The sequence below is a fragment of the Anabrus simplex genome, chromosome 2 (assembly GCF_040414725.1).
Source record: "Anabrus simplex isolate iqAnaSimp1 chromosome 2, ASM4041472v1, whole genome shotgun sequence".
Classification (NCBI taxonomy): Eukaryota; Metazoa; Arthropoda; class Insecta; order Orthoptera; family Tettigoniidae; genus Anabrus; species Anabrus simplex.
Genome location: NC_090266.1, coordinates 824,927,918 through 824,946,504, shown reverse-complemented (window position 1 = coordinate 824,946,504; position 18,587 = coordinate 824,927,918). Strand labels below are relative to the sequence as shown.

The 18,587-nt window shown below is 40.4% G+C and overlaps 1 protein-coding gene across 1 annotated transcript in view; it reads left to right on the top strand.

Annotated features, from left to right (window-relative positions):
- Positions 1 to 18,587, top strand: part of LOC136864483 (telomerase-binding protein EST1A) — a 616,383-nt gene that overhangs the window by 248,694 nt on the left and 349,102 nt on the right. Inside the window, exon 14 of the mRNA XM_067141513.2 lies at positions 3,881 to 4,090. Coding sequence (XP_066997614.2) covers positions 3,881 to 4,090 — 210 coding nt within the window. The remainder of the gene's footprint in view (positions 1 to 3,880; positions 4,091 to 18,587) is intronic.

Below are 18,587 nucleotides of genomic sequence, written 5' to 3'. Positions count from 1 at the left end.
ACCATATTAACAACATGAAATTGTGTTAAAATTATATGTCTCTAAGTTCATATTTTCTACAAGTGCAAGACTTGCGAGTTTATAGCATATGACACCTCATATTAACTCTCACATCAGTGTTCTACTTTTATTCTCTCATAACAAGACAACAACTATAAAGATTTAAATGTGTCAACTCAATGTTTTAACATATACAGGGTGCGCACAAATGATTTGAGCGGTTTTGTCATTTATTTCTAGCCATATTATTAGAGATATGGTGATGGTGTTTGATGTTGTAAGGCAAGTATCCCTCGAAGTTTTGTTTGAATAGCCCTCCATACATTGTGCTTCCCCCAACGCCCGCGAGAGCGCAACAGTTGCAACATCCGGCAGACATGTTGCGTCCTCTACTTAAGGACCGACTCCAACAGTTGCAAAGATGGCGACTAACAGTGAAAACGTGTATGCTGTTCTGGAATTTCATTCCAGCTAATCTGTGACAACCATGTGACGAAACTTTAGAACAAAGTATCGGAAAGGTCCACCCAGTGCCAACTCCGTTTGCCGAAGGTATCAACATTTCACAACCACGGGATGTCTGTGCAAGGGAAAAACATTAGGCCAGCCTAGTGTGCCTGAAGAAACGCTTGAGCGTGTGCGACCCAGTTTTGAATGTAGCCCGCAAAAGTCAACTCGTCGAGTGAGTAGGGAAATGAACATGCCTCGTGCGACCATTTGGGAAGTCGCATGGGAAAGATTGCAGTTGCGCCCTTACCATTTGCATCTGCTCTAAGCATTGTCGCTGGCTGACAAAGTGAACCGTGTTGATTTTTGTACAAGTTTTCAGGAGCGTATGGAAGATAACGAATTTTGTGACAACCTTGTCTTCAGTGATGAGGCAGCATTTTTTCTGAGTGGTAGAGATAACAGGCACAATGTACGAATTTGGGGGACTGAAAATCCCTGTACGTGTGTACAGTATGCTTGTGACTCTCTCAAGCTCAATGTTTTCTGTGCCATCTCGAAATTAAAAGTTTATGGTCCCTTCTTCTTCACTGAAAAATCCATTAAAGGGCACATCTACCTGGATATGCTGGAGAATTGTCTCATGCCACAGTTGGAGACCAATAGCATGAACTTCATCTACCAAGAGGATGGTGCTACACCTCATTTCCAAGTTGATATTTGTGACTTTCTGAACAGCAGACATCCAGAAAGTTGGATCGGTCGTATCGGGAATGAATATCACGCCCTCATGTCATGGCCTCAATGTTTCCTGACCTTACCCCTTGCGACTTCTTCGTATGGGGTTATGTGAAAGACTCGGTTTTTACGCCACCATTATCAGCTGATCTAACAGAACTGCGGGCCCGCATCATCAACACCTTTGGTCAAATTGACAGCGACGTTCTACGTGGGGTGTGGGACGAACTTGACTATAGAGTTGATGTGTATAGAGTCACTCATAGAGGAGATATCGAGCACTTGTAGGCTGATAAAGAAAACTTTGTGAGTTTTTCTGTCTGTCTTTATAATTTTGTAATGTTACAACAAAATACCTGGCTTTCCTCTTTACATCAAGATTAAAAAGACTAATATATCTTACTCATATATGTTACATTACGAAGAAAAATTTCTTACATTATGAAGAAAAATGTCAACTGCATTCAATGCTGCACCTCATATTAACTCTCACATCAGTGTTCCACTTTTATTCTGTCGTAACAAGACAATAACTATAAAGATTTAAATGTGTCAGCTCATTGTTTTAAAATATGCTTAGTTAAGCCTTAGCATTAATACCTGGCTTTCCTCTTTACATCAAGATAAAAATGACTAATATTTCTAACTGAAATACGTTAAATTATGAGGAGAGAAAATTTTGTACATTATGAAGAAAAATGTTTTTAATTTTAATGTGGACTCTTACCTAGGACTATTTTATTTTTAAGTGTAACTCTTGTTATTTCTTGTGTCATGTGTGTGTATGTTGCCTTGTGTTTTTGTTTACTTGCTCTCTTTAATTGATCGGCTGATGATAACACAAAATAGTGTTGAAACTGGCACCATAAAAAAGCATGTTGCACAGCAAAACTGTATTGTATTGAAAAGGTGGATCCTTAAATATACCTTATTTTATTGTAATTCTCAGTTCAATACAGAACAGTTATGAAATTCTTAACCTTGAATGATGCACTCTCTTTGTGTCATGGAAGTATTCAGAGATAATGTTACAATTCCATTATGCTTTCTGGGAGTCGTATCCATTAAAGACATAGGTATTACCAATAACACAAGGAAATATCAAAATTCCGCAAACATGATATACATCGAAGTAAATACGCTTTTAACCTGAAACAATTGTCACACAGATTAAATACCAATGAATAACAATGTAAACAGTGCATAGAGAAGATGGGATCTAAGAACAAGCAATGTGGAGCACACTGTTGTCAACCATTGTGAAAAAAAAAAAAAAAAAAAAAACATTGTTCTGATTAATCCGCATGGTACTATATCATATGGGCTTGGGACTTGAGTATGCCCTTGAATAGTGAGACGTCCACTCTCAGATTTTTATTTTTGAGTGAATGCCATCTATCCACCGTAAATTGAACCATGAAGGTGTATCAACATTGTCTCATTATGTGGAAAATGGACATCTTTTTACATTGTTGCAGGCTAATGGCTATATCATGAGTGCAATGAAGGGGGTCTCATTCTCCATTTCATCCTTGAGATGATGTAGATGACTTGAAATACTTTTCTATTCCATCTTTCACCAGTTTGGAGTAGAAAGATTTTGTTGTAGTATGTGTTTATTTACTTTTGTTAGTAATTATTTGATCCTCAATGCAAACTGCACCTTTAAAGCTGGGTATCGACTGCGCGCGGCTGCTGCGCGTATCTGTTCGAGCACGGCAAACTAATTCGTTTGTGTTATGCGTAACACCATGTTTGTGATGCCAGAGTCGAGCGCAGCAGCCACGCGCGGCAGGTGATGGACACTGGGTCCTCAGTTCTCGCGCGAACACTCTGAGTACTTCACGTGCATACGTATTGTAATGAAGAAGATACGTACATCACACAAAGTATCCACAGTATCGTTGGGTGTATTTTTGTCGGTCATGAAGTCGAATTCCTTGAAAGCAAACCACTTGGATACGTAAACAATATCTGCATCTGTAAATAAACAACACAGGATTAGTGCATTAGCATAATTGCATATAACACGACTGGTATACTGACAGTCAGTTATATAAATATGTATGTACCAGAACCAGTTATGAGAGACTTCTTTATCCGGGACTTTTCTCTTGTGTATGACGCCAATAGAGTTGTAATTTTCTTCTTAAACTCTTGGACTGCCATTTTAATTTCCTCACCTATGTCCTTCCAGGCGTCCTCGCACATACTTTTGTTGTGATAACTAGCACTTTTAGGATTCCACAAGTTCTCTCTACATTTATGCAGTTGTATCAGAGCTATACGAATTTAAGTCTCCATTTCGCCGCGGTAGAACCACCCCAACACCCGTCTCAACTGAACAAACACAGCGCACTGAAATCCCTTTGCCACAGGACAAAAGACTGCTCCGATTTGGCTCGACCCGCGCCAAGTTTGAGCGTGGCAGTGTTCGTTTTGCCGTGGGAGGCAACATGGTATCGACTTCGCGAGGCAAAGCAACGAACATTGCCGCGCGTGGCAGCCGCATGCAGTCGATACGCGGCTTAAGAAGTGCAGAAAAAGTACACTGTTGTATTGAAGTGTTAGTAATATAATTAGCGTAATAAATAAATAATAGCTGCTATTGGGCTGATGATAAATATTTTATATATTTTTAGTTTGAAATTTATTATGTATTACATCATTGTTTTGCTGCATTTTGTGGTTTCAGTATGAAATGCTCGAAAGGAAAAGGCGAGAAGAAAACCCTCCTGTTGACGACTTGAAGGAAAAGGAGAGTCGCATGGGACTCCAGCGAGAGTTCTGGATTCATCCTCAGGCTGGTGTGCCAAGATTACACATTACTACCTCAGCAGTACCAGAACTACTCCGTGACATTTATCGCCAAGAAGATGAACTCAGGAAGTTGGACAGTGTGGAGGCAAGTAATTATAATTGTAAAATTGGACTTGGTGTAAGTCATTACTATGGTTAAAATACTGGTTATATTTAAAGAACATTAAGCAAGCCTAAATCACAGCTTGTTCACCTTTAGCCATGTGTTTGAACTGTGCATTATTGGGATTTCACTATTCCGGTTTGGGTTGAATTTTCTCTCTCTCCATATATCCTATGAGCAATTGAATTAGAGATACTTGGGTGGTAGTCTGCTTCACCCCTTTTCAATCTGATGATGTTGGCAGTGTGGCATGGTGTAGATTTCATAAGAAACTGGAAGTGTTGGAGCGTCATACCGACTCATTGACCTCTTCATTGCCTCCCATTAGTGCACAGGGATTTATCGGAGATGAGATCGGGTGCACACATCCATCTTGATGGCATTCCAGTTATGTTTAATATGAATGAGATAGGGTAGGTGACTTTGGTAGTCAGGTAAGCGTCGTCTTGTCCACGGAGTAATCATTGAATCAATCTGTCACTGTTAGGAGCAATGGGCTGGTCTTGTTGTAGGTACAGGTATCCCGCAGGCTGCTGGAGACAAACAAATGGATAGACATGATGTAACATTAGCTGGTGAGGCAGTGGCTTTGATTCACATTGCGAAGACATTCTTCTGAATGGTATGGCCTCTGCCACTTTGTTGTTGTCCAGCGTTGATAATCAAGTGATCTGCTGCACTGGGACACTTCCAGCTAGTCAACCTCTGTCATCAGCAACGTGTACACCAGAGCAGTTCACTCTGGTGGCAGTGGTTTTACCCAAATCCACATACCTATGGTATACTCTTGACACTGTGGCACAACTTTGGAAAATGTTCCTACAATCTGGCCACAATCAAATGTGCTGAGATCTCATGTCTAATCTATCCTGTGCTCAGTTACTCACACAGCCTCTATGGGGTTTTATAACATCACAGTCACCAAAATGACTTTTTTTTTTGCTGCTAGTGGCTTTATGTTGCACTGACACAGATAGGTCTTATGGCGACGATGGGGTAGGAAAGGCCTAGAAGTTGGAAGGAAGCGGCTGTGGCCTTATTTAAGGTACAGCCCCAGCATTTGCTTGGTGTGACAATGGGAAACCACGGAAAACCATCTTCAGGCTGCCAACAGTGGGATTCGAACCCACTATCTCCCCGATGCAAGCTCATAACCACGCGCCTCTAACAGCACGACCAACTCGCCCGGTAAAATGACTTCTAATGTTAAAGATGTCAATATTCTGTTTCCATATTCTTAAATGTTATTAACCTTTTGGATGCCGACCCATAATAGGTCATCATATGCATAGAATGCCAAGCATGTTTCAATGGATTTTGCATCACTGTATAAAATATTTTATTCACGTGTCGGTTTAAAAGATATGGAGGTAAAATTTGGTATGTGAGCTTGATATACTCCAAGGAATATAAACATGTGACTTGCATTTCAAAAAACAAAATTTCGTGGAATAATGTGCACAAAAATATTATTAATTATTATTTAAAAAAAGGAAAAACATATTTTGAAATTAATTAGCACATTTTATACTAAACCCAAAGTGACTAAGTGAAGATATTTAATCTTAACTCATATCTGGGATCATATATACCAATTTATGTTGTTAATGTAGGTCTACTATACAATTTATAAACTAATTTCCGAAAACATTGAACATGTGGAGAGATAGACACGAACAGTGTAACCTGTCAACGATTGAATATTTTATGAATTTTGGGAGAGTAATAGTTATCATTTAAGAGAACTGTGTCTAGCAGCAGTATTTGTTACTACAGAACAGTTCAGAAGATCAGAACAGCATACAAAATCAACTAATAGTGTCAGAAATGAAAGTGTAAAAAAAAGATTGAAATATTTTATAGGCGGAGCATCAGATTGAGGTAGGACTACGTGTTTAGGCCCTGGGATTTGATAAAAATGGTGGGGATGGACAACATTACTTTCAGGGAATATGCATTCAGTCCAAGAATCATGTAATTCACTGTCACTGTCATTTTCATTAGCACTGTCACTATAACTCTTTGACATTGCACGAAATGTTGTAAGCCAATTAGCCAACGGTACGGCTCCATCATTCTCTGGTGCGCTACCTGAAGACCCCAAAAATATCATAATCAACACTTTCGATAAAATTAGAGTCGCTTACATCTTCAAAGTAACCCAAAAGTTCCTCATTTTCTTCTCCCGAATTAGGCCTACGTGACGACATGCCTTGTTGTGATAATTGTACTATTTACAACTTTACTACGACCTAAATAAATTGCTAGGTAATTATAACTGCAGTAGAAATAATAACAAAATTAATATATTACGATAAATAACTCAAATGCGTCAATTAGAACGTAAAATTATTGAAAACAAGTCACAACAAGTGGACATAAACAAACAAGGAGGCTGCCATATTGGATCATAGATGTCAAGCGCTCACAGATCATACACTCGCAATCGACGAGTAAAGTAGCAAAAATGAAGCTATGTCAGTGCCATCTAATGACATAAGAAGGAATTACAAACATTCTACCTTCTTTCTACTTGATTTGTGATGCAATCCAGCGCCTTACTACATAACTACACCACTTATAAGAGGGTGCCGATGGAATCGGCATCCTGGCATTTTTCGTACAGAATGTACGTGCCGATGCATCGGCATCTTGGCACTGTAAGAGTTAAGGAGCTCGTAAAACATCGTTGCCACATGCAGAGTAGTTGTAACTGTTATGCCTTCAGGCATGAAATGAATCCATACATATTACTTTTTGAAATCTATATGAGTTGTTACACCCCACCTTTTGGTTACTGCAATCACAACATTACCAAACAGCAGAGATAACACTGAGAAAAACGCAAATGAAGAGATCGGGATAATACAAGCCGATAAATTATAAGATAGCAGAGTCTAGTACGCAGAGGGGCAATGTGATAGAAAAGTATTCAGGTCCGATAAATCATTGATCGTAGCAAACAAGAAACTGTTCGAAGTTTGGCTCCTTCTGTCCTATGTAGTATACACCCAATTAAACCAACCTTACTACCAGCAAAGGAAAGAAGGAGATAAGACTTAAACATGAGTGTATTAAGAATCAAAGGTTTTTAATGGAAGATACATAAATTCATAACAAGGGAAAGAAAGACAGATCATGTATTCTTTTAGAGAGTACTCACAAATAATTGTGTGTGGAGGTTATAAACATATCGCCTTCCTAGCGATCTTCATGAGATAATACAATTTGCATACTTCAGTACCAAAGATGGGCTAGGGTCTCCATAATTTTTCATCAGGAGAAAAAGATTGTCTTAACATCCTGATTACCTCGCAGATGATATATTTCAGTATTATTCCAATATAATGTATAACACACCACAGAGAATAAAAAAGAAGCTCCTCAATAATGACTTAAGTCAAAGAAGAAAGTACAAAAAGGGCAGAACTGCATCACACTGCAAGACAAAATTCTTCGAGAAATCAGGACTATGCAGAATGGGGTCTTCGCGTAGGACATCCTTCAATATGGAGAAGACTACTACTTTGGGATCACTCCATTTGAAAGGGACATTTTTCCTTTTGAGTAGGTTTAAGGGGGCCGAAATGTTATAAAATTGGTACGAATCTGGCGTAAAAACCAACCATTCCAAGGAATCTCCTTATCCCACAGACATTCTTGGCTCTATGGAATTCCTTGATACACTTTACCCTTTTGGGGCTCACACAGATGCCTCGGTCAGAGATGACATGCCCTAAGAATGTATACATCGGGAACACAAAGAAATCTTGTTAGGTTTAACGGTGAACCCATGTTTCTTCAAATGAGCAAGACCTTCCTGTAGATGAATCATGTGATCTTCAAACGTATGTGAGTAAATCACCAAATCATCCAGATATTAAAAAATTGCATGAGAACTTCAGATCTCCAAACACAGAGTTGAGGATGCGACTAAGTGCCTGCCCTTCAATTGATATTTCCATGGGCACCTTATTGGAAGAGACCAAAGGGGTATAATGACGACACTGGTGTTCTAACAAAATTTGGTAATAGCCCGAATTTAGGTCAAAGACGCTAAATAACTTGGCCCCTCCGAAGTGTTGGAATGCACTCTCTGTTGTTGGAAAGGGAAAACTATCAAAAACCACATTACGATTCAAAGCCTTATAGTCAGTTGTTAATCTGTATTGATCGTCCTTTTTAGGAACCAAAAAGGCGGGGCAACTGAAAGAAGACTTTGATGGGCTAACTACTCCTTTGGTGAGATCATTGACCAATTTTCTCATTGCGGACAGTTTTGGGTGTGGGCAGAGGAAAGGGGCGACCTAACCGGAATATCGCCCTGAAGCTCAATCCGATATGTGAAGTTATTAGCACAACTCAAGTCGGGAGTCAGTACATTAGGAAAGTTCTCCAGAAGACTGTTCAAAATGGAAAGTTGCTCCTCGGAGATGATACATAAGGGTGATGGCAAACCATTATTGGACACGGAACAGATTAATGTGTTTCCAGACAGCGTTTCAAAGGGAAAATCTTCCTTCAAGGTAAAACGGAAGGCAAAGGTGTGAAATATAAAATTATTCGATAAGCCAGTTGAGTACATGAAGTCTGTGCCAAGAATGATAGGTACGGACAAACTGGGGACTATGTTGATGGCCCAGTCCAAAGTCATGTTGTGGATTTTCAAGTAGCATTTGACTTAGTTCACAGTAGATATATTACGGCATCGGCAGAAGTGTAGACCAGTCAGTAATCTATTCCCGGAAGGTGTTTGAATTTCATATCCTTCAGAAAGGATTGGTTGTTAAAGGAGGACTTTTCACCAGAGTCCAATAACGCAAAGAGAGGGCCCATGGAGAATGAGAAGATAGCTCACAGACTTTACCATTTCTGCTTCCAGACTTGGCCATCGCCAGGTTGTCACGTTGGCCTCTATTCAGTTTTCCTGACGGAGTTTTAACCGGGGACAAAAATTACAGTTTACACCAAGTAAACCACATTGATTACTTATATATAACCTCAACATCAGCGAGACCAAGACAGTGGTGATGGCAGTCAACAGAGAAGGGCGCCCAGCAAGTGTAAAACTAGGAGAGCACCAGCTAGAGTGTGTGGATGGTTTTCCTTACCTTGGATGTGTAATCTCCAGTGATAATTTGGTCAAAAAAGGAAATTGCAAACAGGGTGCAAAAAGGGATCCAGTTTCTACCAACAAGTAAGAACACTTCTATGGGATGACATTATTCCAAAACCGGCCAAACTGATGATGTTTAACAGCTATTTCATACCAATATTGACCTATGGTATTGAAGCGTGCACCCTCACAAAAAGAGATTCATCAAGGCTGCAAGCATCAGAGATGAAATTTCTTAGATCCACCATCCAGAAGACCAAGATGGACAAGTTAAGAAATGAAGAGGTGAGGAAAGAAACCGGAATAAAGACATCCCTATTAGGCAGAATCGGCACATCTAGACTAAGGCGGTATGGGCATGTGATGATGATGGAGCCTACAAGAACAGCCAGAATAAATTTCGAAAGACAGGTGGAGGGGAAAAGACCTGCAGGAAGACCTAAAATCCGATGGATGGACATGATCAAGGTTGATCTAGTTGCCAGCGGATGGACAGTGGATGATGTTCTCCATGACAAGTTGTATATGGACAGGAAGAAGTGGAAGAGGCTCATTAACAGTAACCGGGTCTGACTCGTTGGCTGAATGGTCAGCGGACTGGCCTTCCGTTTAGAGGGTACCGGGTTTGATTCCTGGCCGGGTCAGGGATTTTAACCTTCAATGGTTAATTCCACTGGCCCGGGGGCTGGGTGTTTGTGCTGTCCCCAACATCCCTTCAACTCACACAGCACACATAACACTATCCTTCACCACAATAACACGCCGTGTCCTACACATGGCAGATGCCACCCACGCTCATCGGAGCGTCTGCCTTACAAGGGCTGCACTCGGCTAGAAGTAGCCACACAAAATTACAACAGTAACCGGAAAACTGGAACTATACAATGATGATGAGAAGACTTAGTCCTGTATTCTCTGGAAATGTGTCTCCTATTTCCATAATTCCAACAAGAAATGCCTCCTTTAATAATCCTGCGGGGTGCATCTTGAGCTTGGACAACATTGGTTACGGGACGCAGGGATCAGTGTGGGGACGAGGACTACCTATGTTTCTCTCCATTGGCACAGTGGCACAGTGGAGAAAAGTTCGCAGACTATACAGGAACATGACACGTCACAAAAGAAGGAATCAGAGGGACCAGGGGGCGGCTGGTACAAACTGTTTTGAAATAAGGTTGAATCCAGTTCGCGTCCCAATGCAATGATGTCATCTGGGCATTTCACTTTGGTTCTTTTTATAAATAGTTTGTACTTAGGGGCTAGGTTCCAATGGAGGGTATCGAAAATTTCATTATCAGGTGCTGGTGTACTATGATGGGAGAAAAGGGTTAGAATGCCAGTAGCATAATCGTCCACAGGTTCTTCTAAGCATTTAGTGCACTGGGCTATTTCCTGTTTCAATTGGAAATCCAGGTCAGATGGGTAGAAACTTAATTTTATTTCTCTAGTAAATTTGGACCAAGATTGGATCTTTCCTTTCACCAAGTGATGCCATTTAGATGCAGGACTCTTGAGCATAGCAGGAAGGACCAGGACAAAAAAAGATCAAGAGGCATGAAGCTTACCGTATTCACAAAGATGCACACACAAGATACTGTCAATTGTGTACACTGTTTTATTTACAAATTATATACACCTTAATAGTTGCACATCAAACGAATCACCATCTTGAACTTAAATGACTGCACACTAGCATGTCAACCAACTGCGGAACACTTGACAAGATCACATGTACCAACACAACATAACCACTTGAACGGAATTACTACAACATGAGTTCACATACTTAACTCGACTAACGATTTTCACTAAACTCAACTCCTCAACTCAACTCTGCCCTTTTTATATACCTTGCCTGGCTTCCAGAAAAGTATGACACAACATGCTTTCTTGAATCTTCTTGAGTTTCCAATAACCTATGTACAAATGAATAGAACATTCTGCAATACTCAAGTGACAAAGGTGCATTTTTCTAGAATCTTACCCTGTGTTGCATAACATTACATTGGATGTATACATCATATTTACAGGTAATAATAAATTATGTACTATTAATTACATGTTCTTACATTTAATAGAATTGTATTAATAAACATACAGCAGAGGTATTGTGACATAACCTCACATGCCATAATAATAATAATAATAATAATAATAGTAGTAATAATAATAATAATAATAATAACAATAATAATAATAATATCATTTAGACTTTCACGGCCCGTGTAACTATTCATGAGTTCTATTTTTGGGCTTATGCCGTGTAAATAATTATAAAACACACTCAACGTTTCAAAAGGAACCTTGCCTTTCTTCATCAGGAGACAAAAGAGAAGAGAAACGACGTATTGATGGTTGCTAGGAGAAAGCAACAAGGAAGCTACAAATGGTGCCCAAGATGTAAAGGGGACGCCATTTTAGCCCCATGCTAGAGACAATGAATAGTGGCAGCAAAGCATTACTCTCTAATGGTTCTGATTATAGGTAGCCATGATTCACTGAGGTTGTAACCTGTATCGCGGTTGAAATTATCTGGATGTTTACGTATTTCAACCGCCTCCCTGATAATTCTTGGGCGATATTGCTTTATACGGGCAAGAACATCCACTTCTTGGAACAAGACATCATGACCAGGTGTTAGGGCATGGTCAGCAACAGCTGATTTATCAGGTTGGTTGAGTCTGATACATCTGGTATGTTCTTTGATGCGAGTACACACCGTTCTCGAAGTCTGCCCAATATAAACCTTGCCACAAGTACAGGGAACTCTGTAGATACCAGGTTGTTGTAATTTAGGCAAACTATCCTTAGTTGGTCGCAGGAGTTGCCTAATCTTAACTGATGTTCCAAAAACAGTTCGTACATGGTACCTACGTAAGATTTTAGCAATACGATCCGTCGTGTTATGTATGTAAGGTAGGTAAGCAGTTCCTTTTACATCTTTTTTCTTAACAGACGTCCGATTATGTGCCGATTTCAGAACCCTTGAGATCAAAGCTCTGCTGTAACCGTTGCTCTTAAAGGTGGTTCTCAAGGTGTTAATTTCCTCTTGTAGATCTGACGCTTCACAAATCCTCCTGGCCCTGGTAGTCAGAGTTGTAAGGATACCATGTTTTTGGGCAGGGTGATGGTGAGAATCTGCGTGGAGATATCTATTGGTGTGTGTGGGCTTACGATACACGCTGTGTCCTAGAGATCCATCCTCTTTCTTGGTGACGAGAACATCCAAAAAAGGTATCTTGCCGTCAGATTCCATTTCCAAGGTGAAACAAATGGAAGGGTGCTGGCGATTAAGGTGATCCAGAAAGTGACCAAGATTGTCTTCACCTTCCGTCCATACGATGAACGTATCATCCATAAATCGCCACCAGATCTTCGGTTTGCAAGGTGCCGACGACAGAGCTTTCTCTTCGAAGTTTTCCATGAAGAAATTGGCCACAACAGGAGAGAGAGGACTTCCCATGGCCACACCATCTGTCTGTTCATAATATTTCCCATTCCATAGAAAGTAGGAGGAGGTCATGCAGTGATAGAAAAGCCTTGCGATCTCTTCAGTAAAAATATCATTAATGAGAGACATAACACCATCAACAGGTACTCTCGTAAACAGAGACACCACGTCGAGACTCACCAAGATATCGCCTGGCTGAAGTGATATAGTTTTTAACTTCTCAATGAAGTGTGTGGAATCCTTAATATATGAAGGGGTGTTACCCAGGTGTGGTTGAAGAAGACTACCTAAATATTTCGAAAGGGCATATGTCGGGGAACCAATCGTACTGACAATAGGCCTAAGAGGAACACCCTCCTTATGTATTTTGGGAAGGCCATACAGTCTCGGAGGAATAGCATCCCCTGGAAGGAGACTCTTTGCTGTATCTTCTGGAATAGAAGATTGCTTGACCAATTTGACGGTCATATTTGAGTAGCGAGTTGTGGGATCACGACTGTTAATCCTGTATATAGGATCAGCTAACAAGGACGAGATCTTGTTGTCATATTCATCTTTATCCATCACCACCGTCGCGTTACCCTTGTCAGCGGGGAGAACGATTACATCAGAATTGTCCCTTAGATCTTTTAGCGCCCGGATTTCACCTTGTTTTAAGTTGGACTTAGGTGGATTAGCGGTCTTGAGAACTTTGGAACATTCTTGTCTAACTTCCTCAGCCTCTTCAGGTGTGAGGTTATGTACCGAGGATTCTATAGATGTAATAAGTTCCTCAATTGGAATTCTTCTAGGCGCTACAGCAAAGTTGAGACCTTTAGCGAGAACTGCCTCTTGGGTTTCATTCAAAGGCATACGGGATAAATTTACGACAACTTTGTTGGAATCGTGTCTAATGGTATGTGGTTTCTGCTTCTGACATAACCTTTCATATTTGGAAATATGCCTACCCCTAACCTGATCAAATATGTTGTTGGCTTGCACTGCAGTAATACGGTCAAACACCTTCCATAATTCCTCATCTACGAAGTTTGAGAGGCGTAGATGTAGCTGTAGTGACTTCCTCGAGACTGAATCCAACTGCTTACGAGTCTGCTGTATCCTCTCTATCAGTAGCGCCTTGCTAGTACGACGATAGATTCTCATAGCTTTTGGTGTTCTGAAAGTATGCTTCAACATAACAAAATTTGGTAGTATATCATGGTCCCGGCATCTTAGGAGAAAAGTGAGAGAGGAAATAAGACACACCTTCTTGCGTCGTAATCTACTAAATTTAGACATCGATCGAAAAATATCCTCCCCATAGAGGTTTCTAATATTATCATTTAGACTTTCACGGCCCGTGTAACTATTCATGAGTTCTATTTTTGGGCTTATGCCGTGTAAATAATTATAAAACACACTCAACGTTTCAAAAGGAACCTTGCCTTTCTTCATCAGGAGACAAAAGAGAAGAGAAACGACGTATTGATGGTTGCTAGGAGAAAGCAACAAGGAAGCTACAAATGGTGCCCAAGATGTAAAGGGGACGCCATTTTAGCCCCATGCTAGAGACAATGAATAGTGGCAGCAAAGCATTACTCTCTAATGGTTCTGATTATAGGTAGCCATGATCTCGTCCTTGTTAGCTGATCCTATATACAGGATTAACAGTCGTGATCCCACAACTCGCTACTCAAATATGACCGTCAAATTGGTCAAGCAATCTTCTATTCCAGAAGATACAGCAAAGAGTCTCCTTCCAGGGGATGCTATTCCTCCGAGACTGTATGGCCTTCCCAAAATACATAAGGAGGGTGTTCCTCTTAGGCCTATTGTCAGTACGATTGGTTCCCCGACATATGCCCTTTCGAAATATTTAGGTAGTCTTCTTCAACCACACCTGGGTAACACCCCTTCATATATTAAGGATTCCACACACTTCATTGAGAAGTTAAAAACTATATCACTTCAGCCAGGCGATATCTTGGTGAGTCTCGACGTGGTGTCTCTGTTTACGAGAGTACCTGTTGATGGTGTTATGTCTCTCATTAATGATATTTTTACTGAAGAGATCGCAAGGCTTTTCTATCACTGCATGACCTCCTCCTACTTTCTATGGAATGGGAAATATTATGAACAGACAGATGGTGTGGCCATGGGAAGTCCTCTCTCTCCTGTTGTGGCCAATTTCTTCATGGAAAACTTCGAAGAGAAAGCTCTGTCGTCGGCACCTTGCAAACCGAAGATCTGGTGGCGATTTATGGATGATACGTTCATCGTATGGACGGAAGGTGAAGACAATCTTGGTCACTTTCTGGATCACCTTAATCGCCAGCACCCTTCCATTTGTTTCACCTTGGAAATGGAATCTGACGGCAAGATACCTTTTTTGGATGTTCTCGTCACCAAGAAAGAGGATGGATCTCTAGGACACAGCGTGTATCGTAAGCCCACACACACCAATAGATATCTCCACGCAGATTCTCACCATCACCCTGCCCAAAAACATGGTATCCTTACAACTCTGACTACCAGGGCCAGGAGGATTTGTGAAGCGTCAGATCTACAAGAGGAAATTAACACCTTGAGAACCACCTTTAAGAGCAACGGTTACAGCAGAGCTTTGATCTCAAGGGTTCTGAAATCGGCACATAATCGGACGTCTGTTAAGAAAAAAGATGTAAAAGGAACTGCTTACCTACCTTACATACATAACACGACGGATCGTATTGCTAAAATCTTACGTAGGTACCATGTACGAACTGTTTTTGGAACATCAGTTAAGATTAGGCAACTCCTGCAACCAACTAAGGATAGTTTGCCTAAATTACAACAACCTGGTATCTACAGAGTTCCCTGTACTTGTGGCAAGGTTTATATTGGGCAGACTTCGAGAACGGTGTGTACTCGCATCAAAGAACATACCAGATGTATCAGACTCAACCAACCTGATAAATCAGCTGTTGCTGACCATGCCCTAACACCTGGTCATGATGTCTTGTTCCAAGAAGTGGATGTTCTTGCCCGTATAAAGCAATATCGCCCAAGAATTATCAGGGAGGCGGTTGAAATACGTAAACATCCAGATAATTTCAACCGCGATACAGGTTACAACCTCAGTGAATCATGGCTACCTATAATCAGAATCATTAGAGAGTAATGCTTTGCTGCCACTATTCATTGTCTCTAGCATGGGGCTAAAATGGCGTCCCCTTTACATCTTGGGCACCATTTGTAGCTTCCTTGTTGCTTTCTCCTAGCAACCATCAATACGTCGTTTCTCTTCTCTTTTGTCTCCTGATGAAGAAAGGCAAGGTTCCTTTTGAAACGTTGAGTGTGTTTTATAATTATTTACACGGCATAAGCCCAAAAATAGAACTCATGAATAATAATAATAATAATAATAATAACACCTACTAATCGAGCCCGATATTTTCACTGTTTACCCATGGGTTTAGAGAATTGTTTCCAAGTTATACTAGTCCATTACACACTTACATCAAGCTACACTCGGATATGTCAGAAACCTTCTCCAAGAATTCCATTACAGAATGGCTTTTCTCCTCGCTGGAGAACTTCAGTCTCCATTTGCGCACTATCTCCAAGGTGAGGTTTAAGAGGGGAAACGAATTTGACCTGAAGAGAGGGGAAAGTGGAGAAAATTTGCGTAGGAGAGAGGTCCTTCTGTGGGTTATTCATGTTTGGGGCACATCTGCTTTAATTTTAAATCACTGTGATTTCTTAAATTTTCTGGGGATCCAGTACTTTCAGGCTGACATGACTTCTTTCCTAAGACTAAATCCAACCTCTTACACAAATCCTTAACAGTCATTTCCCTGTGGAAAACATCACTGTCATTGCTACAGCTATCAACATTTTCCTTCTCCATGTTTGAAAAGAAGTTTCAGTATTAACATTCACCAAACAAAAGTAACAAAACACAGAATTACACAGTAAATGGACACAAAACAGAATGAGATGAATTGAAATTCAGAGTCAAATGGAATGTCACGACAAATGAACCAGTCAAAGGGTTTGAAAAGCAAGAAAAGAGCTAATCTACGGAAATGAGTCCAACTTTACTTTACTGAAAGTCTTGATTTTGGTAAGATACTCCAATCGAACTACACATAATCTGCTGCCATCTGTCACACAATAATAATAATAATAATAATAATAATAATAATAATAATAATAATAATAATATAATTCATGAACCTGCTACGCAGGCCAGGCGTAACAGGGGGAGAGGTGATACTCCCACGTGGCGGGTCCCAGGTGGCGGATTGGGGGGTCCTAACCGGCTTGCTTTCTTGCTTGACTTGAGGGAAATAAAATACCTCTCGCGGACCAAACACACACCCCGTGTGGGTGGGGGAGGCAGACGAAGAATTCACCCACGGTATCCCCTGCCTGTCGTAAGAGGTGACTAAAAGGGGCGACCAAGGGATGATCCACTTAGAACCATGAAACTACTTGTAATTACGTGTAGTACCACTATGTTAGGTACACAATAGGTTTGTGATTAGTAGTGACAGTTTGTGAATCAGGATGTGGGTCCTACAGTACCTGTGATTCGTACCCCTATATGAGTGACACCATGGGATGAGCGACACCATGGTTCTGCCTTACCTATGCTCAGTTCCCACTATGTGAGGAATTCCACGGGATAGTACGGGTCCCTGTGGTTAGTCCACTTATGTGAGGAACGCCATTGGTTTGCGTTGCCTTTATAGGTTTGTATTGCCTGCAATTAGTGCTGCAATGTGCGAAACACCATAGGTCTGTGTTACATGTGCGCATTACACTACCTGTAAATAGTACCATAATGTGTGGAATACCGCAAGTCTCCGCTGCTTTCGATTAGTACCGCAACATTACACATAGCATGGTTCTACTCCCCTAGTGATAAATACCATTATGAGGGGCTGACGACCGGGATTTTGGACCCGTTCCGACTATACACATAATCGATTCAGCATCGTGCTATAGAAGCAGTCCCTTGGTCGGTAATACAATTGTTTTGTGCCAGCTTCTGTGCATGTGAGGCACTGTGGGTTGGATCCACTGATCGTTTTAAATTCATATCCGTCCATCCATTCATTCTTCGTCCTCATGCTTTGAATTCTGGTCAGTGGAGGATTTTGGAATTTTAAGTTGTCATTTCATTTCGTCTCATTTCGTACCATTAAGGGCCGATGACCTCGATGTTAGGCCCCTTTAAACAACAAACATCAATCAATCAATCAATCAATCAATCAATCAATCAATCAATCAATCAATAATAATAATAATAATAATAATAATAATAATAATAATAATAATAATAATAATAATAATAATAATAATAATAATAATTTAATTTTGCATTTCTAGTGTAGCTGAGAGTTGGCACTTCTCTTGCTGTATTAGATGGCATTCCCTGCTGCAAGCTGTTTCCTTGTTGTGATCGCAGTCTCTCAACTAGTACTGTACAGTACGTACAAATATGTGTCATAAATACAATATAGGTAGGGACCTGAAAATTTAGCATATATTTTCCTTTAGATTAGCATTTATAACAATAATCATAACTTTTTTTGGGATCGAAAAGGACATGAAATTAATTGTTAAAGGTAAGTACGGATTTGAACTACATACCCACCAAAATATTGAAATATTCCTTGCGCAGATAATGGAACCTGATAAAATTTTAAATGAAACAGTCGCATGCAACATATTGTTCACAACCTTGATGTGACGTATTATCATGTGCTTCCAGTGTGCCCCGTACTTAAAGCTAAACGTTTGTCTAATACTAGATCATTAGGACAATCCAGCCCTTCGTATGGTATGTCATATATTTTTTCTTACATCATTGTTTTTATATGCATTGTGGGCATATTTTTACAGTGTTTTTTTCCTTATTTTTCAGTTGACCTCAACAGGGCTCC